The 21,933-nt window shown below is 44.4% G+C and overlaps 3 protein-coding genes across 14 annotated transcripts in view; 1 reads left to right on the top strand and 2 right to left on the bottom strand.

Annotated features, from left to right (window-relative positions):
• The window catches only part of MRAS (muscle RAS oncogene homolog), a 53,530-nt gene extending 51,811 nt beyond the window's left edge, over nt 1–1,719 (bottom strand). For 7 of the 8 annotated variants that reach the window (XM_025881687.2, XM_073899496.1, XM_073899510.1 and 4 more), the window contains exon 1: nt 1,131–1,287. The gene's annotated coding sequence lies outside the window, so the exon portion shown is untranslated. Of the gene's footprint in view, nt 1–1,130; nt 1,288–1,588 lie in introns of those variants that run through there. The other variant, XM_073899501.1, reaches the window with a different exon arrangement.
• The window catches only part of NME9 (NME/NM23 family member 9), a 39,623-nt gene that overhangs the window by 102 nt on the left and 17,588 nt on the right, over nt 1–21,933 (top strand). For 3 of the 5 annotated variants that reach the window (XM_025881743.2, XM_073899487.1, XM_073899490.1), the window contains exons 1-2: nt 17,731–17,831; nt 18,204–18,240. In XM_025881743.2, the coding sequence (XP_025737528.1) occupies nt 18,208–18,240 (33 nt within the window). In that variant the 5' untranslated portion in view covers nt 17,731–17,831; nt 18,204–18,207. Of the gene's footprint in view, nt 1–17,401; nt 17,555–17,725; nt 17,832–18,203; nt 18,241–21,933 lie in introns of those variants that run through there. The other 2 variants (XM_073899475.1, XM_073899482.1) reach the window with 2 other exon arrangements.
• ARMC8 (armadillo repeat containing 8) overlaps nt 18,482–21,933 on the bottom strand; it is a 129,252-nt gene continuing 125,800 nt past the window's right edge. Inside the window, exon 25 of the transcript XR_012380435.1 lies at nt 18,482–19,056. The gene's annotated coding sequence lies outside the window, so the exon portion shown is untranslated. The remainder of the gene's footprint in view (nt 19,057–21,933) is intronic.

The raw sequence follows: 21,933 nt of genomic DNA on the forward strand, positions 1-21,933 counted from the left end.
GGGATTACAATAAACTTCTGGGAGTCTTGTCAAGTGACCAGCAAGAGCAAGCACACTCTGGTCAAGTGCCTGGTCTGTGTGAGCCCTGCTGGTGCCGCTATTATAGTCGGGCTTCAGGGTTTTTAAGTCAGATCTCCCTTATTACTCTTTTGCGGCTAGAATTCTGAGCCTCGTCAGTCATTCTCTCTGATCAGGTCCAGGATAGAGTGTGTGTTTTGTAGATGCAAGAACCATTTAGCTCAAGGAGGTTCGGTACCAGCAGGGGCCCGTGGGGCGGGGGTGGGAGGGTGGGGGGGTGGTAGGGGAATCCCAGAGCTCTGAGATCAGGGCCCGATGAAGTGGCCCTTGTCCATCTCTCCAGACTCCGCTTTCTCCAAGGCCAGCACAGACCTCAGTTCCAGCCACAGAGTGTAATTGGGTGTTCAGCGCCCACACTCCTGCCAGGTATCACCTCCTCTAGGAGGCCTTCCCTGACCTTCCACGCTGTCTGTCCTACAACCCCTTCTCTTCCCTGATCGCGTTGTTGACCACACTGCACTGTCGCTCATTTTTTTGTCCTTACCTTCCCCGCAGAGCAGTAATGGGCACCGTGCCCCACTCAGTTACCCCAGCCAGGTCCGGTCAATGAATGAGCCGGGCCCCAGTTGTGAGCAGAGCCCCAAGCCCCGGGCGCAGTGAAGGGTTGTTTGTGCGGCAGGCTGCTTTTTATTATTGAGATAAATTTGACAACACCCGCGGCGGATCCCTGCCCACGTTAACGCCATTTTAAAACGGGAGAAACAGTCCCCCCCTCGCCCGCCCGCCACCTCCCCTGCCGCTCTAGTCATGCCGCCCACCACCCCGCTGGTCCTCGCCCAGGCAGATAAGAAACCGAAGGGCGGTTCCATGAAAGGGGCTCTTTGGGCGGTGGACAGGCCCTCCCCGCTGGGGTCTCTATTGTGGCGGGTTTCTCGATCGCACAACGTTACGCCGGAGCCTGCGGTGGGGGGCAAAAGGCCACTCCCCGCCAGTCCCCGGGCGCACTCCGCGCGCGGTGAGCGCGGCAGGGCCCGGGGGCGGCCACACCTCCCGCCCGGAACAAAGCGCCGGGCGGGACCCTACTCCCCTCCCCAGCGGCTGCGACCACTCACCCCGCGCTCCAGCCCCGGGTCGGCTCCGGCCCTCAGGCCGCCTCCTTCATGCTCGCGCTGCCGAGGAGGCAGCGCCGCGCCCGGCCGGCCCCACTGCAGCCGGACTGGCGGCTCCCGGCCCGCCGGCCCTCTGGCCGCTCCCGCCCGTCCCCGCCCCGGCGCCTCCTTAAAGCGACCGCGCAGCCCGCGCGCGCCCCGAGCGCCTCGCGCGCCGCGCATTCCTTATATTGCAACAGCGCCTGCTAAAAATAGAGCGCCGCGGCGGGCGCCGGCGGGGGGGGGGGGGCGGTGGCGCCGCGACCCCGCCGCCCCCGCGCGCACCCGGGCCCCCGGGATGCGCGGCTCGGCCGCTCAGTCCTGGCCACCCGCGCCGATTCCCCCCCGCCGAGCCCACCCCACCTCCCCCGCCGGCTCCGAGCAGGGCCCCAGCCGCCTCCCCTGCGACCCCGCGCACTTACCCGGTCAGAACCTAGCTCCGCGGCGCTGGCTTTAAAGTGGACGGAGAATGGGAAATCGCTCGGGCCTCTTTAAGAGCCTCTGTGCCCCAACCTTGGAGTCTCCGCTCTGGCCCGACCAACTTCTGAGCCTACCGATGCCTCCCCAGTCCTCCCCAGTCCTTAGCGACCCCGGCCGTCATCTCAGCCGCGTTCGTTTCGAATCCCGGGACGTGTTTCTTCCTAGATCCTGACCCAGCGTGTCTTCCCCCAAGGCCTTCTTGGTGCACCATTCCTGGGCCCCAAGTTCGTTCAGGTGGATACGACGGGCACAGGCGACACTCATGCTCCATGTCATTGTTTCAGTTCTAACTCTTCTCCATCGATGACATTTTTTTCCTTATTTTAAGAAAATGGAAATATAATTCACATACCATAAAACAAGACTTTAAAAGTATACAATTACGTGGTTTTAGTATATCAGCAAAGTTGCTGGACCATCACGATTTTTAATTCCAGAACATTTTCATGCCGCCCCCCTCCAAAATACCCATTTGCAGTCCCTCCCCATTCCCCATCCCCCCAGTCGGTGGAAACCACTCATCTACTTTCTGTCTCCATGGATTTGCCTACTCAGGACATTTCATATAGATGGAATCCTACCACATGTGACGTTTTGTGACGGGCTTCTTTCACTTAGCATTAAGTTTTCAACGTTCATCCATGTTGCAGCATGAAGCAGCACCTCATTCCTTATTATGACCAAATAATATTCCAATGTATGTATACACTGCATTTTGTTACTCCATTTCAGGTGATGGACAGTTAGGTTGTTTGTATTTTGGGGCTGTTAGGAATAACAGCTCCTATGACCATTCGAGTACAATCTTTATAGGAACATGTGTTTTCACTTCTCTTGGTGGTATGCCTAGGAGTAGAACTAGAGTAGAACTGAAGTAGAAGTAGAATTGTGGGTCATATGCTTAGCTATGTTTAACATTTTGAGGAACCCCCAACTGCTTTCCAAAGCACCTGCACCACATTCCCACCAACGATGTGCGAGAGGACCAATGACTCCGCATCCTTGCCAATGCTGTCTTTTTTATTATAGCCACCCTACTGGGAGTGAAGTGATAGCTCATTGTAATTTTGATAACTGGTGTCATTTTTGAGGACTTTCTTGTAGGTGGACCTTGATGACTTGGAACCGTTTTACATATCCAGGGAACTCCATCCCCTTGTCATTTTTTAAAAAGATTTTATTTATTTATTAGAGAGAGAGAGAGCACAAGCTGGGTGAGGGCAGACAGAGAAGCAGACACCCCGCTGAGCAGGGAGCCCCATGTGGGACTCGATCCCAGGACTCTGAGATCATGACCCTAGCCGAAGGCAGACACTCAACTGACTGAACCACTCAGGCGCCCCTCACCCGCTTGTCATTTTGAGAGCTTCACCTTCTACCCCAAGCCTAATCTGATGTAGGTTTTGATTGGCCTCCCAGGTACCCATGCAGCCATTTGGTGAGAGCCGTTGTGTCCCCCCACTTCCACTTGCTGCTCTGAAGTCCCCATGGACCCTAAGAGTCCCCATGCTTTAGGTGCTATCAAGTATCGTACCTTGGCAGGGAGTAAAAGAGCTGGCTGAGGAAGGGGCTTGAGGGAGAGGTGCTCATTGTGACCGGCTGGGTCTTGCTCTGAACCTGCTTCTTCTTCTTCCTTCCATTTACCACAAGCCTTGGGGGGAGACTGGCAGAGGTCTGTGTGTCCTGGTTGTCTGTCAGCCCCTCCTGGGCTCCGTCTGTCAAGAAACATCCTCTCCTGGGCCCTGCCTGGCACAGGGCTCTGTTGCCCTCAGCTTGAGCTGAGACAGTGCCTGAGACTGCAGGGTCATGGGATCAAGCCCTGCATCGGACTCCCTGCTGGGCAGGGAGCCTGCTTACTCCCTCTCCCACTCCCCCTGCTTGGGTTCCCTCTCTCGCTGTGTCTCTCTCTCTGTCAAATAAATAAATAAAATCTTTTAAAAAAATAAATAAAAAAATAAAAATCCGTCTCCTCAGAAATGGAACTGAAACAGCTAGTAGTCACACACAGGTACCTGGGATTCTCTAATGCAGGTTGTGGCTGAGGGCTTACAACAGGGCCCTTGTCCCATTTGGGCTGCCTCCTCTGCTCTTTGAACCCTGAAATAAAGTATGCTCAGTTCCTGGCAGACAGGGGCACTGAGCAGGAAAATGAGGCCTGAGTTTGACAGTTCATTCACTGCCAGAGCACCTCCTGTGTGCTGGGGGCTGTGCAGAAGCCTGCCTCCAAGCAAACTGAGTGCCAGCCGAGGGTAAATGGTGTGGAAGAGAGAGGTCCCAGGTCCTGTGGGGGCCCAGAGGAAGGGCACCCAACCCAGAGTGGGGAGGGTGTGGGTGCCCAGCACAGGCTTTCTGTGAGCGGTGATGGTTGAGCCAGGGCTTAAGGGACAAATAACACTCAGCTAGACTGAGAAAGGAGAAACCCTTATATGCTGAGGTATGACTGAGCTGAAGTCTTCCAAAACTCCTGCAGATCCGCGTGGCTGACCAGGTGTGTTTGCAGCAAGGTAGAAGGCCAGACTCCTGGCCCAAAGGACTCCTGGCCAAAAACCCAGACTGGGCTCAGGCCCAAGTTTCAGGGCCTGAAGTCCAAGGCCAGCCACAGGGCCAGGAGCCAGCTCTTGCAATAGGGCAAAGACAGGAGTTGCTTGGCTGACCCAGAGCAGAACTTTCCGGCTCAGAGACACAAGCAAATGTACCACATCCACTGCAGTGTCTTGGGCTGGTCTCTCTGCCCCAAGGCTTGCTGAGTGCCATGCCTCAGAGCAGACCCAAACTGGTGCCTGGGGGTTCAGTGCACAAGCCTAGAGGGCCTGGGGATTTCAAGGGCCAGGAGCCAGCCTGGTCATTGTGGCACAATGTTCTTCCAGAACTCTCTGCCCCACTGCGGTCCCTGGGGGCAAAAGCAGCTCTGAACTCCTGAGCACTCACAGTGTGCCAGGCATGGGCATAATGATGAGTCTGCACATTTCCCAATGACCTGTGCTGGTCTTACCTACCCTGTCTTAATAAGGAGACACAAGCCCAATCCCATCCAGCCAGTAGACTCAAAGTCAGGGACTTCTGACCACAGAGCCCATACTCTTTCGCCTATGTCTGGTGGCCTCGACAGGCAGGTCAATTGTGTTTGTGTTTGGTGTTAGGAAAGCAGGGAGAAGGTGAAGTGGATACTAGTCTCCTTAGGCTTGTGGCTAGACTTAGATCTTTTGCTGACCCCGAAGCACCAACCATGGGTTAGCAGAAGAGCCTCACCCCACCCCCATGCCTGTTCATCCCCTCAGCTGGCTTTTCTTCTGGGCCAAGCACAGGCTTTTGTTCACTGGGCTACCCATGATATGGCACCAAGAATGACACGGTCTTCTCTCAGGGTTCTCGTGGCTCGTACCGATCCAAATTCAGTCATCTCTCATCTTCAACTCTCCCTGCTACCCGCTCTGCACATCCCCAGCTGCCCCAGCCCCATGAGGAGATAGACCTCACAGGATTTTCTTCTCTGATGCTTATGGTTCCTGATGCTTGTGGCTTATCCCTCTCATAGACTCCCTCTTGCTTGCTGGGGCCAGAAAAGAATCAGTCCATTTCCCAGGCATGGCCACACTTCTCCAAAAAGGTGTCCGTACTCAATTAATACATTTGTTCTGATCATTCGTTTTTCTCCCCCTTAGCTCTTCCTCTGTTTAAACTAAAGTCTAGTGGCTTTTAAACATTTTTGGCTGCAACCCATAGAAACGAATAGGTTTTACACTGAAAACCAAATACATACACACACAAGTGAAACAAAAATTTAATGAAACAATATTTATCTTTACTATATGTGATATACTCTATTCTATTCTGTTTCATTTAAAAATGCTATCAAGACCTATTAAATTGATTTTATGCCCCATTAATGGGTTGTGACCTACAGTTTGAAGAACATTGAACCCAGATATTTTGACATTCAGAGCCTCCAGTTAGGGATATTACAGCACAAATTTGTCAAGAAAGAAAAGTCAACTCTAAGATTTTGAAATACATGCTACAGACAGAAGTTCAAAAAGAAAAGAGTTTTGAATCTCAAAAGCCTAGATTTCTGGGGCACCTGGGTGGCTCAGTCGGTTAAGCGTCTGCCTTCAGCTCAGGTCATGATCCTGGGGTCCTAGGATCAAGTCCTGCATCGGGCTCCCCGCTCAGCAAGGAGTCTGCTTCTCCCTCTCCCCACCCGGCCTCCCCTGCTCGTGCTCTCTCTCGCTATCTCTCTTTCTCAAATAAATAAATAAAATCTTTAGAAAAAAAAAAAAAGCCTGGATTTCCTCTTCTAGGCAGGATGTAGTAGGTTGTGGCAGGCCAATGGTCCTACCACAACAAGATGAGATGAGTCTCTCCAGCTGTCCCCTCACTCATCTCCCTGGACATTTGCCAGTTTGGGGCATTGCCTAACAATCAAGCTTTGCCCAAAAGAAAGATCTCTAATAGAGGAAAGGAAACCAGTAAAGCTATGAGTGGCTACATGGTACTAGAATGAAAAATGGGAACATGGAGGCTTGAAAAACACAACCCCATTTTCTCCACAGGACATTTGCTGAGTTCTGGGTCTGAGTACATCCAAAAAGCAGAGTGAAATCTTCCACAGTCTTACAGCACTTAGAAAACAAAGTCTCTCTAAGAAGAAAGGGCATGCCTCAAACAAAAGGCCAGCTCCTACCTCATGACATTTGCCAGATTTTGAATCTACAGGGGGGCAGAATCTAGACAGTTGGATTAGGAACCTCTGAAGGGCACAACTGAATCTCCACAGTCCCTCATGGCTGAGGGTACAGAGACCTGCAAGGCTCTCAATCAAAATCCATGTGTGAGGAATACAGGTAAACAGAGATAGACTGTTTTGCAAAAACTGAAATCCAGCCTCAACTCAGCTTAATCCTTCACCAGACTGAAACAATCATCCCTCATGGTCATCTGCTTAACAGAGGAAAGAAGGAACATTCTCTGTAGCAAATTACATCATCTGCAGTCTCTATACCTCTTACATACAATGTCTGCATATAATAAAAAATAATCGGGTGAAGAGGCAGGAAATGATAACGATAAGCAAGAGAAAAAATAGACAATAGAAGCAGACACACAGATCTTTCAGATGTAGGAGTTAGTAGATAGGACTCTAAAATAACTGATTCTAGAAGCACTGGAACTCTCAGACATTGGTGGTAGAGGTGTAAAACTGTATATCCATGTATCAGCCAGAGTTCACTCAGGATACAGAAACCACACAGTAATTTGGACAAGGAAATTTTAATGTAAATAATTTTTAAGTATAAAAGGTGCTAAGGGGAAAGGAGAATTCTAAGGAATATAATTATAGCAGATACAGGGAGTAGCCTCTGGGGCTGAAGCAGAGCACCCAAAGAAGGAACAAACCTATATGAGGTCCCTCCTCACCCTCTACCCCCAGGCTGAGGTCCACACCTTGTTGGAGACAGTGTAGCCATGACTCCCTGGATGATGAAGAAGTTTGTTGCAGATGGAATGCAGGGAGAGCATTCCTCTTGGGTACTGAGGGAAGCCATCCAGGGAAAGGTGCTGCACTATGGAATTTGCTGGAAAACTTCCCACAGGATGATTCATTCAAAAGCTGACCTCTGTGGTGCTGGAGGAAGCTGTCATTGGAGACGTGCTGTGTGTTTCTGGCTGCCACGTGTGCAGGAACCATGTGCTGCAGGAACCCAGCAGGTGAGCACATCAGAGCCAGGAAGAGAAGCCACTTTCTCCTGCAGTGGCAGTCAGTACCCTCTCCTGACAAAGCTTAACAATGTGCCAGATGGCAGAAGAGAAATGTTTACAGGGTCCAGCTTCATTATCACAGAGCAGGTAATAAGGATGGGTTTGGCACTGAATGGCAATAAATTGATAACTGGCACAATCAGCCTTGAAAGTAGAACCTACTATAGCTAAACATACATCTACCTTCTGATTCAACATTTCTACTTCTAGGTACATACTTAAGAGAAATGAGCAACTATGTTCACCAAAAAACATATATAAAAATATTTATAGTAGCTTTAGTCATAATGGCCTAAACGTGGAAACAACCAAAATGTTTATGAACTGGAGAATGAATACATAAATTGTGGTCTATTCATATAATGGAATACTATACTGCAATAAATAAGAATGATGTAGTGATACATAAGCAACATGAATAAATCTCACAGACATTATATTAAGTGAAAGGAGCCAGATGGAAAAGACAACATATATGAGGTCCAGTAAATAGTAAAACCAACTGATGGTGATAGAAGTCAGAATAGTGGTTATCTCTTTGGGGCAGGGGAGTGATGCCTGAGAGGGAAGGAAGTACCAGAAATATTATGAATCTTGATTTGGGTGATGGTTACATGGGTATATGCAAGTATGAAAATTCATCAAACTATGCATTCACGATTAGCATGCTTTATGTACCATTCCATGTGTGTTATACTTTGAAAATTCAAAATATCCTCACTTAGATTAATATGTTGAATAAAACAGAAGAAGAGGTAGGTAAAATAGATGAAAGGAAATGTCACTAGATACGTAGACTCTACAAAAAATAAAAATAGAAATAAAATGCACACTCTAGAACTTATAAAGTCTACTAATGGAAATCAAGAACTCATTGGATGAGTTAGTAGCAGATTGAACACAGCTGAGCACAGGATTACTGAACTTGGAGACAAATTAAAAAATACACTGGAATGAAAGCACAGGAAAAAAGAAGGAGAAAAAAAGAGATAATAGTATAAAAGATAAGCAGGCCATATACTAGTGTCTAACATTCATATCACTGGAGTCCCAGAAGGAGAGGAGAGAGAGAATGGGACAGAAGCAATAGTCAGAGAGGCAACAGCAAAACATTTTCCAGTGGGTGAAAGACATCAAATTCATAGATTCAAGGAGTTTGATGAATCCCAAAGAGGGTAAGCACAGAGAAAACTGATTGCAGGCACATCATAGTTAACTGCTGAAAACCAGGTAAAACATAATTTTTATAAAGATTTATATATTTGAGAGAGACAGAGACAGCACAGATGTGAGTGGGGGGAGGGGCAGAGGGAGAGGGAGAGAGGGAATCTAAATCTGACTCCTCACTGAGTGGGGAGCCTGGCACGGGGCTAGATCTCACGACCCTGAGCTGAAACCAACAGTAGGATGCTCAGCCAACTGAGCCACCCAGGTGCCCCTCAAACATAATTTTTAAAACATCAGATATCTTTCTTCATTGAGAAAATCCTTTGATGAACATTTCGTGGAGCTAAGAAGAAGCAGAACTGGGGTGAGAGCCATTATTCCCTGCCACACAAACGATGTGCCGGGGCCTGGCCTCTCAACAGGAGACATTCTGCAACTAAGAGCCTGAGCCCAGCATCCTGAGCATCTCTCCTCGTTAATCACCCAACCCCAGCTGGCCAAACAATGGAGAAATGATCGTCCTTTATAGCCACATGTGTTCGTGAGTCATAGTATTTGAAATATTGTAATACCAAGTTAGAAAAGCAAAAACTGCCTGGAATTTGAACCTGAAATGCAGGATTTATTCATTTCCATTTAGCCCCATTCTCTGGAATCCAATGAAATTACCCCTGCTAACAAATAAGACCGAAAAATTTTAAATCTTTGATGGTTAGAATTTTAAAACATTATTTTCACACTAAAACAAATGTGGATATTGTATGTAGTATTTCAAAATATGTATACATCTTAGCAAAGTTTGGAGAACCCAGAAGGCCATTGAGCATGGCCTCTAATGCCTGTGGCAGTCATTCAGGAAGCCCCAGGGGGCACCTGGAGAAGCAGAGTCTTGAGTAATGAGATCTGTGTGACTCACACAGATCCAGGTCTGCCTCAAAAGCTTCTTTTGTCTGCCCAAAAAGATGGGCAAGGAGTTCTGTTCTAATGAGAAGTTAAATGGGAAAGAAGTCCTGCTCTCTAATCTCCCAGGAGAGCCTAAACAATCAAGGGGCAACGCTCATTACCTCTTGGGAGGTATCAGGAGCTACGAAGGTCTGAGATTTTATCCTACTTGCAAGCTAACAAGTGATCTTTCCATAGTTTTATAGACACTAGCAGAAAACGTGAAACTCCTGGGTCAGAGGTGAAGGATAGGTTATTATGCACAGTAGTCATCAGGGTATTTGCATTTTTGCACAGGATTCCTCAACCTTGATTCCCAGAGGACGATGCAAAGAGGGCCAGGTACACCTGCACATGCAGTGGGTTGTGTTACAGAAGAACTCTGAGCTTTGGGAAACAAAGCTTTCACACTGGAGAGTGAGTATGCTTGCTGTAGAGGGAGACATGACCTCCATCTTCCAAGGCTGTAAGCAAACCTGCCCTTTGTTTCATTTTTATTTATTTATTCTTAAAGATTTTATTCATTTGAGAGAGAGAGAGAACGAGCATGCGGAGGGGCAGAGAGAGAGCCGAGAAGCAGACTGCCACCGAGCTGGGAGCCCAATGCCGGGCTCGATCCCGGGACCCTGGGATCATGACCTGAGCCGAAGGCAGACGCTTCACCAACTGAGCCACCCAGGCACCCCTGCTCTTTGTTTTAGAAGGAGATGCTATCTCTATCTTTCAAGTCTGTCCACTGTGTAAACATTCCTGAAAAGCAAGTTGAGAATAAACAGTCAGTGCCTCTGCTTGCAAAATGTGCAGAAACGTGAGGCAGCCTTGGAGGAATGCTGCTGACAGGAACCTGGGATCAGACTACTGTGCATGGTGCAGATGTCTCCTTGCTATCTCCTTTAACCTCTGGATAAGCCTGAGTGGTGAGCAGCACAGGGCTCACTAGTCCTGCTCATGAGGGATACCCAAGGCTCTGTGGTAAGAGTCACTAGAAAGGAGCTGAAGTCCCCTGCCCTACAGGGACTCAGAATACAGATCAGCAGTTTGATGGGACCCCTAGTGACTGCTACACTGTGAAAAAAAAAAGCTAGACTCCGATGCAGGTTGGTGGACTCAGAGACAGGTTGCTTCCATTTTGTGGCTCACTAGCTTGTTTTCAAAGTCAGCCTCACAATCAACAAAAAACTACTAGAACTAATGGGCAAAGTTAGCAAGAATACAAAGTCAGTATACAAAACCCAGTGTATTTCTTTCTTTCTCCTTTTTTCTTTTTCTTTCTTTCTTTCTCTCTCTCTCTCTCTCTCCCTTCCTTCCTTCCTTTCAAGATTTTATTTATTTATTTGACAGAGAGACAGCAAGAGAGGGAACACAAGCAGGGGGAGTGGGAGAAGGAGAAGCAGACTCCCCACTGAGCAGGGAGCCCAATGCGGGGCTCGATCCCAGGACCCGGGGATCATGACCTGAGCTGAAGGCAGACGCTTAATGACTGAGCCACCCAGGCACCCCATCTTTCTTTTTTTTTTTTAAAGATGTTATTTTTAAGTAATCTCTACATCCAACATGGGGCTGGAACTTACAACCCGGAGATCAAAAGTCACATGCTCTGCCAACTAAGCCAGCCAGGCACCCCACAAAATCCAGTGTATTTCTATGAACTGGAAGGACATAATTGGAAATGAAGTAAAAACATAAAAGCAATTTCATTAATAATAGCATTAACAAACATGAAATACAAATGACTTCCAAAAACTATAAACTTTGCTGAAATGAAAGAGTAAATAAATGGAGGGGCGCCTGGGTAGCTCAGTTGATTGAGCGTCTGACCCTTGGTTTTGGCTCAGGTCATGATCTCAGGGTCCTGAGATGGAGCCTGCATGGGGCTCCACACAGCACAGAGTCTGCTTGGGATTCTTTCCCTCTTCCTCTCCCTCCTCCTCTACCTCTCCCCCACCGAGCTTGCACACATGCACACGCTTTCTCTCAAATAAATAAACAAATAAATAAAATCTTTTTTTTTTAAAAGAGTAAATAAGTAGAAAAATGCCATATTCACAACTGGAAGACTCAATATTATTAAGATGTCTATTCTCCTCATGTTAATCTCTAGTTTAATGCAATCCCAATCAAATTTCCAACAGGATTGTTTAAGAGATACTAACAGACATTCTAAGATTTGTATGAAAATAGCCAAAACAATTTTCAAACAGAAAAACAAAGTTAGAGGAGGACTCAGATGACCTGATTTTAAGACTTACTATGTCTTAGCTCAGGCTGCTATAACAAAATACTCTAAACTTATCAACAACAGAAATTTATTTCTCACAGTCCTTGAGGCTGGAAGTCAGAGATCGTGATGCCAGCAAGCACAGGTGAAGGTGAAGGTGAAGGTGCTCTTCCTGGTTGCAGACTGCTGACTTTTCATTGTGTCCTCGCAGGGCAGAAAGAGAGTTAGCTAGATCTCTGGCCTTCTTCTTTTTCTTCTTATCTTTGAACTTCTTCACCTCTTTCTCCAATCCTACATTCCTGGTCTCTGGACCAACAATCTGTTCTTTGTATCTACGAGCTTGTTTTTTGTTTGTTTGGTTGTTTTGTTTTGTTTTCAATTCGACATATAAAAGGGATCATACAGTATTTGTCTTTGACTTATTTCATTTAGTGTAATGCCCTTGAGGCCCATCAATGTCACAAATGGCAAGATTTCATTCTTTTTAACGATTGAATAACATCCCATTGTATATATACACCACAGTCTTTACCCATTCATCCGTCAGTGGATGTTTAAGTTCGTTTCCATAATCTTGGCTATTGTAAATAATGCTACAATGAACATGAAACTACAGATATTTTTTCAGGTTTGTGTTTTTGGTTTTTTTTAGAAAACACCCAGAAGCAGAGCTGCTGGTTCATATAGCAGTTTTATTTTTAATTTTTTAAGGAAACTCCATACTGTTTCCCATGGCGGCTGCACCAATTTCATTCCCACCAACAATGCACAAGGGTCCCCTTTTCTCCACATCCTCACCAACACTTGTTATTGCTTGTCTTTTTGATAATAGCTATTTCTAACATGTATGAGGTGATATCTCATTGTGGTTTTGACTTGCATTTCCCTGATGATTAATGATGTTGAGCATCTTTTCATGTACCTGTTAGCCACCTGTGTGTCTTCTCAGGAAAATATCTATTTAGATCCCCTGTCCATTTTGTAATCGGATTGCTTTTTGCTATTGAGTTGTATGAGTTCTTTATATATTTTGGATATTAGCCCCTTATCAGATACATGATTTGTAAATATTGTCTCCCATTCAGTAGGCTGCTTTTTCATTTCCTCCATTTGGATGGTTTCCTTTGCCATGCAGAAGCTTTTTATCATGATGTCATCCCACTTATTAATTTTTGCTTTTGTTGCTTTCTTTTCTTTTGTTGTCAAATTAAAAAAATAATTGCCAGGACCTATGTCAAGTTGCTTACTGCCTATGTTTTCTTCTAGAGGGTTTATGATTTCAGTCTTACATTCTTTAATCCATTTTGAGTTAATTTTTGTGTATAGTCTAAGAGAGTGGTCCAGTTTCACTCTTTTGCATGTGGCTGTCCAGTTTTTCCAACACCATTTGTTGAAGGGACTATTCTTTTTCCCACTCTATATTCTTGGCTCTTCTGTCATAAATTAATTTACCATATATGCATAAGTTTATTTCTGAGCTCTCTATTTTGTTCTATTGATCTGTGTGTCTGTATTTATGGCAATACCAAACTGTTTTAATTACTATAGATTTGTAATATAATGTGAAATCAGGAAGCATGATGCTTTCAGCTCTGTTCTTTTTCTTTTTTTTTTTTAAGATTTTATTTATTTGACAGAGAGAGACACATCGAGAGAGGGAACACAAGCAGGGGGAGTGGGAGGGGAGAAGCAGGCCTCCCGCTGAGCAGGGAGCCCAATGCAGGGCTCGATCCCAGGACTCTGGGATCATGACCTGAGCCAAAGGCAGACACCCTGGGATCATGACCCGAGCCGAAGGCAGACACCCAACAACTGAGCCATCCAGGCGCCCCAGCTCTGTTCTTTTTCAAGATTGCTTTGGCTATTCTGAGTTTTTTGTGGTTCCATACAAATTTTAGGATGGCACATGGCAGGGCAGAAAGAGAGGTAGCTAGCTCTCTGGCTTATTCTTAAAAGGGCACTAATTCCATTCACGAGAGCTTTGCCTTCATGACCTAACTACCTCCCAAAGGCCTCACCTCCAAATACCATCTCATTAGGATTAGGGTTACAACATATGAATTTTGAGGGGACACAAACATTCAGTCCACAACACTATACAACAGTAGTCAAGACAGTGAAGTACCAGGATAAGGATACATAAATAAATCGGTGGGATAGACTAGGGAGTCCAGAAAGAAACTCACACTTATAGCCAATTGATATTTGACAAACATGCCAAAACAACACGATGGAGTAAAGCAAAGTCTTTTCAACAAATGGTATTTGCATAACAGAAATCCATGGGGGGGGGGAAGAAAAAGAAATTTGACTCCTACCTCCCATCTCATAGAAAAGGTAATTAGAAGTAAACTGTGGAACACCCATTCATGAAACATGCAGCAAAAACAAGGAACAAAATGTTGATACATGCAACAACTTAGATGATTCTCCAGGGAATTATGCTGAGTGAAGAAAAGCCAATCCCAAAAGTTTACATGCTATATGCTATGATCTATATATCATTTTTTAAGTGACAACATTTTAGAAATGGAGGACAGAATAGAGGTTGTCAGAAGTTCGGGGGAGAGATAAAGGAGAGAGGTGGGTGTGGCCAAAGGGCAACACAAAGGATCCCTGTGTTCAGGATCCTAACTATGGTGGTGGATACATGAACCTACACAGATGATAAAATTATAGACACACACACACACACACACACACACACACAGGAGTACAACTAAAACTCAGAAAATCTGACTAAGACAGGTGGATGGTATCATTGTCAATATCCTGGATGTGATACTAGGCTATAGTTTTGCAAAATGTTACCATTGGGGAAACAGGGCCAAATGTACAAAGGATTCCATGTTATTCTTACCACTACATGAACCTACAATTATCTCAATAAAAATTTCAGTTAAAAAATGAACTTGAGATGGATCATAGGCCTAAATGTAAATTTTTAATAAGTCCTGTCATTATAACTTTTTTATAATTCCTAGGAGAAAATAAAGGGAATATCTTCATGACCTGGGGGTTGGAAATCCTTAGGAAAAGATTTCTTAAACAGGGCAAAAAACTCCAATAAACATAGAATAAAAACTGACAAATTAAATTTCATCAAATTAAAAACATCTCTGGTCATTAAAGCCATCCTGGTCACATGGAGCTGGCAGATGGGGGCAGAATGTGGGGGGTTCAGAGGTGGCACCCGTCACTGCCGCCCTGATGGAGGAAAATTAATGGAATGGCTCCATCTGGCTGCCAGGGCTGGGGGTAGCCACTGTGAACTTTGCTGGGGAAGCTGCCTCTCAGCGACGGGCCTATGCTGTGAAAACAGGATGACACCTCAAGCAATAATGGCGTGACTATCAACAAAATTTGGAAGACGTTCTCTCTCTCTACCACATTCCTGAAATGTAGGTATTATACTCCCCATTTTAAAGACTAGGAAACTGAGTCTGAGGAAGTTGAAGTAAGGTTCCCAAGCTCACACAGCTTGTAGGTGGTGGGTCCAAGGACCCAACCCATGTCTGTGAGATTCTAATGTTCCCGGTTCTACTACTCCTTGCTGCCTTCCTCAGAGCCATTCATAGTAGGGACACGCTGGTATTTATGGAAAAAAGAAACCATAATATCTGGAAGCAGAGAGGTGTCAATATGTATACATTCTTATCAGCTAACATGAAAACTGGAAACTATTTGGTTTTGTGATTTGCTCTTAAAGTGAGTAAGTTCATTGTTGTTGCACACAGTCATGACACAATTCTAAGTGTTTAAATAAAGAAAATGCTCCTGGCATCCAATTTGGATCACAGAAGGGTTTCCCTGAGTAAACCATCATCTTGTGGTAATAAACATAACTTGCAGGAGAAAGAATAATTTTTGTTTGTTTTTTCAATCTTTCAGACATCAAAACACAGCAGTAACCTCTAAAGTTAGAAGTTTTTGCATTAAACAAAAGCAAAACAAACAAACAACACTTTCCTTAGGGCAGGACTTTTGGGCAAAGCAATCCAATTACTGATGGATATCATAAAATATGTAAAATATTGAACTTTCATTAAATCAAGGTGTAAAAAGCTGGGGTGATCTATTTGGGGAAAATTGAGGAGGCTCTATATTGTCCAAACTGTGCACTTATGAAAGTAAAAAGGGTTGCTATTGATAATTGCACAGGGCAACAGGTATAAAGATGTGTGGTCACCCTAAATTTGTTCTGTGGTTTAATTTGGCAAAGATGTGACTACATTTTATGGTGGACACCAACCAGTGGTGAGAAATCAAACCCTTTCAAAAAGAACAAAAAGTACTTTTCAGTGTCCTGGCAGTATTTTTCAGAGTCCTGACTTGAATTTTATTTTGGAAATGAAGTTCTAAGGGAGATTTCAAACCATTCAAGAGCATGAGTAACCACCACTCAGTGGCAACAAACATCACTTGCATTTAGTAGACCCAATTAGCAATGCTGTGTCTTAGAGACACTCTGTATGGATGTGCCTCAGTTTGCTTATTCACTCACCTATTCAGGACATCTTAGGTTATTTCCAATTTAGGGTGATTGTGAATAAATCCGCTATAAACATTACATACAGGTTTTTGTGTATACCTAAGTTTTCCAATCAATTGGATAAACATGCAGGAGCATCATTGCTGGATCATACAGTAAGACTACATTTAGCTTTGTAAAAAACTGCCCAACTGCCTTCTAAAGTGGCTGTATTCCATTTTGTATTCCCACCAGCAATAAATGAGAGTGTCTACTGCTCTGGTGCTCTTCACCAACTTTTGTGAACCAATATTGTCAATTTTGGGGGTTTTAGCCATTCTAAAAGGTGTGTAGAAGTATCTCATTATTGCTCTAATTTGTAATCCCTAATTTATTTATGTCTATGATCCATTTTGAGCTAATGGATCTTGTAAAAGAGTTTTACTCTTTTACAAGAGTAAAAGGTGTAAGGTCTGTGTCCAGATCCAATTATTCCAGTACCACTTTTTCTCCATTGACTTTCCTTTGCCCCTTTGTCAAAGATCAGTTGACTACATGAGTATGGGTCTGTTTCTGGGCTCCGTTCTGTTTCTGCCTCTGCCCCTCCCCTCTGCTCACGCTCTTGCTTGCTCTCTCTCTCTCTCAAATGAATAAAAGAAGGAAATTGCCCTGCAGGTAAGCCTCAAGGGGGCGCTTGCTTCTAGCACTTGGTTGGGGGTTGGGGTTGAGGAGTGGAAAGAAATGTATAAAAGTGATTATCTTAAAAGAAAAAAAAAAAGCAAGGGGAGCTGCAGAGGGAGAGGGAGCTGAAGGCAGACACTTGATGACTGAGCCACCCAGGCGCCCACCACCCCTTTATTTTTTTAACTTATCTGTGTCTTTATATTCGAAGTGAATTTCTTGGGGCAGCTGGCTGGCTCAGTCTGAAGGGCATGCAATTCTTAATTTTGGGGTCATGAATTCGAGCCCCACGTTGGGGGGTAGAGATTACTTAAATACATAAAACTTAAAAAAATAAATAAAGTGAATTTCTTATAGACAACACACAGTTGGGCCTTGTTTTTTTTTTTTTTTTTTAATCCATTGACACTCTTTTAATTGGTATAGACTATTCACGCTCTGTTGGTAACTGTTTTCTATTTGCCCCACTTGACTTTCATACATAATTTTGAATTTATAATTGTGTATTCTTTGTTAAAGGGAATCCCTTCAGATCCCTCAAAACCTGGAGCCACCCCTGGCTGGCATGCAGTAACAATAGAAAAGCTGCACACCAGCTCTGGTTGGGCTGGAGGTATGCAGGGCTTCGGGGACGCAACTGTACAGTACCTGAGTGCACAGGGTCTCTGCTTGGTGAGTCCAAATGCCCCAGACACCGAAACGCATCAGCCAGCGAGAGCGTCCCTACAGCACAATTGGGCTTGCAAGGGGGCGGGACTCCCTCCCGCCGTTCTGCGGGCCCGCGGTGGGCGTGGCTTACGTGTACACTTGTTTATTACCTGGACGACGAGACCCGCGTTGTGTTTCCCTGACGACCGTGGCTGGGTCTCTGCAGACTAGGTTGGAAACTCGCGGCAATTTGAGGACCGTGTAGCTGTCGAGGGATCGTTCGCGGTGTCTCAGTTTCCTAGTAATATATTGCAACAGTAGGGATAACAGGGTTCTGTGGCCTTTTCCTGTCCGAATTCCTCGGCAGGCGCTCCGATGCCTGAAGGGCTGCATCACCGGGCTCCCCCACTCCATGCTGGGAAGGGGCTTTGCCGAAAACCGCCTGGCGAGCCACTACCCTGCGGGCGGCAGGCTCCGCTCCCCGCCACGCCCCACCTGGGGTGTTCATTTTGCATGGGGCATTTATTTTGCTGCCACTTATATTTACCTTGAAGGGACGGGGGCTTTGTCTGAAGGAGGCTCTGGGTTTGCTAGTCTTCGCAGCGGTTTGTCTCCAGGCTGCTGTTGGGAACAGCCCGAGCCCGAAGTAACAGGGCTTTTGTCTTCTTTGCAGAGCCATGGGCAGCAAGAAGAAGGAAATTGCCCTGCAGGTAAGCCTCAAGGGGCGCTTCCTTCTAGCCCTTGGTTGGGGGTTGGGGTTGAGAAGGAGTGGAAAGAAATGTATAAAAGTGATATTATTTGCTAGCAGTACGTGACAGTGTTCTCGAACTTGAATATTGTACCCTTCCATCTAAAAGGGGGAAAAAAACCCCAACAAACTTATCTCGACCCCCTCATGATAATTTTTTTGTGCCTTTAAATATAGGCAAACATAAAATGGGGCATAAGCTCTTTATGCTTATAGTGTTTATTCAAACATAACCCAAACATGAATTAAAATAAAACTAAAAACGCAAGAAAATATGAACAAATACAATTCGATACTGACATATTTTTTGTTGAAATATAAATGCGGCTTGCTTCGAGAATATGATGTAGGGTTCTTTTGAGTTTGGGCATGCGTCCGTAACTACGTGCTCTCTGGAGGCCCAGTTCTCCCACCACTGCTCTTTGCAATCATTTGCTTATTCAACAAATATGTTTTGATATTTTATGTGCTGCACATTTGTTGTTATAGAGTGCTTTATTTCATTTGCACCTGGAACAAATGACTCTGTAAGCCCCCATCTGCTTTGATTCCTGATCCCTGACAAGAGGGAGTGCTTTATCATAAGCAGATCATCTGGATGATCTGTAATGTGTGCACATTTTAAAGCAAACTTTACAGTGTCTCATAGTCAGTTCAGCCCATCTGGAAACATGCTCAGGCGCCACCTGCAGAGTAGAGTGGCAGTGGTCTTGAGACACCCGATTTCTCTTTCATTGTCCTCGGTGGCACCAGCACTTTACATGTGAATTTCCAAAGCCTAATGATTTAAAAAGGGAGAAAGCAATGTCACTGTAAGGACAGCATGTACTAGGAGAAGTGGGAAGAGCTTTGGACTGAAGGTCTGAAGACCTGATAGAGTTCTTGACTCTTCTCTTAGTCAACTCGGAGATTTGAGATCAATCACATAACCTCTCTTGCTATAGCTTACCCATCTGTAGAATGAGTGAACCATCCCTAAGGGCCTTCCAGCATTGGTGCTCTAGTATTCTGGAGTTATGAAACTTTTCATACGTCTACATTCTGTCTGTAAATAAATTATAAACACCTGGACTTACTGCTTTGTGAATGATTTTCTCAACCTCCCTGAGACTCCATATCCTTTATGCAAACAGGAAGGATAATACATAGCCTTTGGAGTTATTGTGATGAGACTCCTTTAGGGATTTCAAGGCTGGACTGATTGCTGTCTGTGGTGGCCCTAAGATTTTTGCCCCATATGATTATCTTTTCATCTGTCTATGCCTTGTATCCCCTTTGGGATAATATTTTTTGGTGATTTCACAAAAATGTTATTCCCCAGAGCTCTGAATTCAGTTTGGTACTCCAAGTAAGTACTCCCGCTTGCTGAGGGATGTGCATGGAGACATCTCTGTGAACATTGCCTCTCTGCTGGGTCAGCTCCTTGAAAGCAGTGCTGTAGGGGAAAGTGCTGTAAGCCCAGGAACCCTGTCCTCTCTTTGAGTAAGACTATTTCGGGGTCCTTCTGTGACTGAGACAGAAATCACAGGACATCAAGAGACAGTCTGGCCAGAATGTGCCACACATTCCCCATTCATTCCCAACCAAATGTAGGGTTTAGCGAAGTCCAGACATTTTCCATACTCTCCTGCTCCTGGCCCATTCCTAGGAGCAAGATTCTTCAAGTGTTCGGAGTCCCTGCCCGATAGCTGGTGAGGCTTATCCCATGACAGGGGGGTGTACCACAGAGAGTTGCTACTGACGGACCGCTGAGCCACGGAAGGGGCTGTTATGAGAGAGGGTGGGGGTGGGGACTCTTCTGAACCCTCTGTCACCTTCTTCAGGACTACCGTTGTGAGCCCAGAATGACATTGGTCCAACTCTCTTAGATCCCTCAAGCCATTAAGAAGAAGACTCTTCCGTTTTTTGTTTTTTTTTTCATAGAAACAAAAAATATGGAGATATGATTTCTTTAGAAAGATGGATCTTTAGTAGAAGATTTACAGATGTTACATGTTTCCAGCCCTAAAGGAACAAAGGCCTTAGCATACCTGTATTAAGGAATGAGTGATCATTGCCATGGTCTTTTGATTTTTATAGTTTTAAATTAGCCCCACCCAAACTTACTAATTACAAAGTAAAAGAGAATAATTTCACAGCGCAGGAGATCGACACAGCAACTTAATAAAGTGATCCAAGTGAACATCAACAATAAGGGGCAGATCGACATTGCCTGTCACCTGATAAGATGCAATGAGAGAACACTCTTCTGCTTCTCTGACACTCCACCCAAACCAACCAATTCCATCCAATCCAAAGATGCACAGCCTGAATCTAATCAGGAAACATCAAACACGCCCAAACTGAGGGACATTCTACAAAATAACCCTCCCATAGTCGTCAAGAATGACCCTGAGGTCATGAATATCAAGGAAAAACTGAAGAACTATTCCAGGCTGAAAGAGACTAATCTGGTACATGATTCTGACGAGATCCTTTGCTATTCAGGACATTACTGGGATGATTGGTAAAACCTGAATGGGACTTGAAGATGGCATAGTAATAATATATCAGTGTTTATTTCCTGACTTTGATGGTTGTATTGTGGTTATGTAGGATAATGTATTCAGAGATAATGGGATGTCAGGTTGGTAATTTAAATCCAAATAATTCAAGTTATTTAATAATTTAAATAATTTCAAATAATTCAAGAAGTTCTTTATACTGTACTTGCAAATCTTCTATAAGTTTGAAACTGTTTCCAAATAAAAACATTATTCAAAAATGTACACTATTAATAATGTGCTATGTATAACATAATATGTATTTCTCCTCAAATTTAATTTATGATGGAAACCAGAATACATTATAGATAAGAGAAAAATGTGAAGAAATGGCAATTAACTCAACTGTTATTATTTCTGATGGAGATGTTTGGAAATATGTAAAAAAGATGTGCAAAACTTAGACACCAAATAGTATGAAACATTGTTAAGCAAATTAAGGAAGATTCAATAAGTGATGAGAAACCTGATGTTCATGGACTGGAAGACTCAATGTTGTGAAGATTCAGTTTTTTCAGATTTTTCAGATTCCAGATTCCAGATTTCAATTAAAATCTTGAGTTTTTATAGAAATTGACAAGCTGGTTCTAAAAAAATAGAAATGCAAAGGATCAAGAATAGCCAAACAGTTTTGAAAAAGAAGAACAAATATGGAAGCCCCACACTGCCTGATTCCAAGACTTATTATAAAGCTACAGTAATTAAAAGAATATGGTATTGGCAAAAGAATAGAAAATAGGGCAATGAAACAGAAGAGAGTCCAAAATAAACCCATGCTTATGTAGTCAACTGGTTTCAACAAAGGTGCCAAAGCAATTTAATGAGGGAAAAAAAAATCTTTTCAAGAAGTTTTGCTGAAAAACTGTACCTCTACATGGAAATAAAACTAACCTCAATCCTTCCCTCACAATACAGACAAAAATTAATTTCAGATGGCTCACAGACTTAAATGTGAAAGCTTAAATTATAAAGCTTCTAGAAGAAAATGGGAGAGCATCTTTGTGTATATATGTATATACACACACAATCTAATAATAAAAAGGCCAACAATCCAATAAAGAAAATGGACAGACCAATGGGCACTTCCCAAAGAAGATAAATAAATGGCTGAT

This window comes from Callorhinus ursinus, unplaced genomic scaffold, assembly GCF_003265705.2.
Source record: "Callorhinus ursinus isolate GAN/ISIS: 27379988/994484 unplaced genomic scaffold, GSC_fseal_2.0 scaffold1, whole genome shotgun sequence".
Lineage (NCBI taxonomy): Eukaryota > Metazoa > Chordata > Mammalia > Carnivora > Otariidae > Callorhinus > Callorhinus ursinus.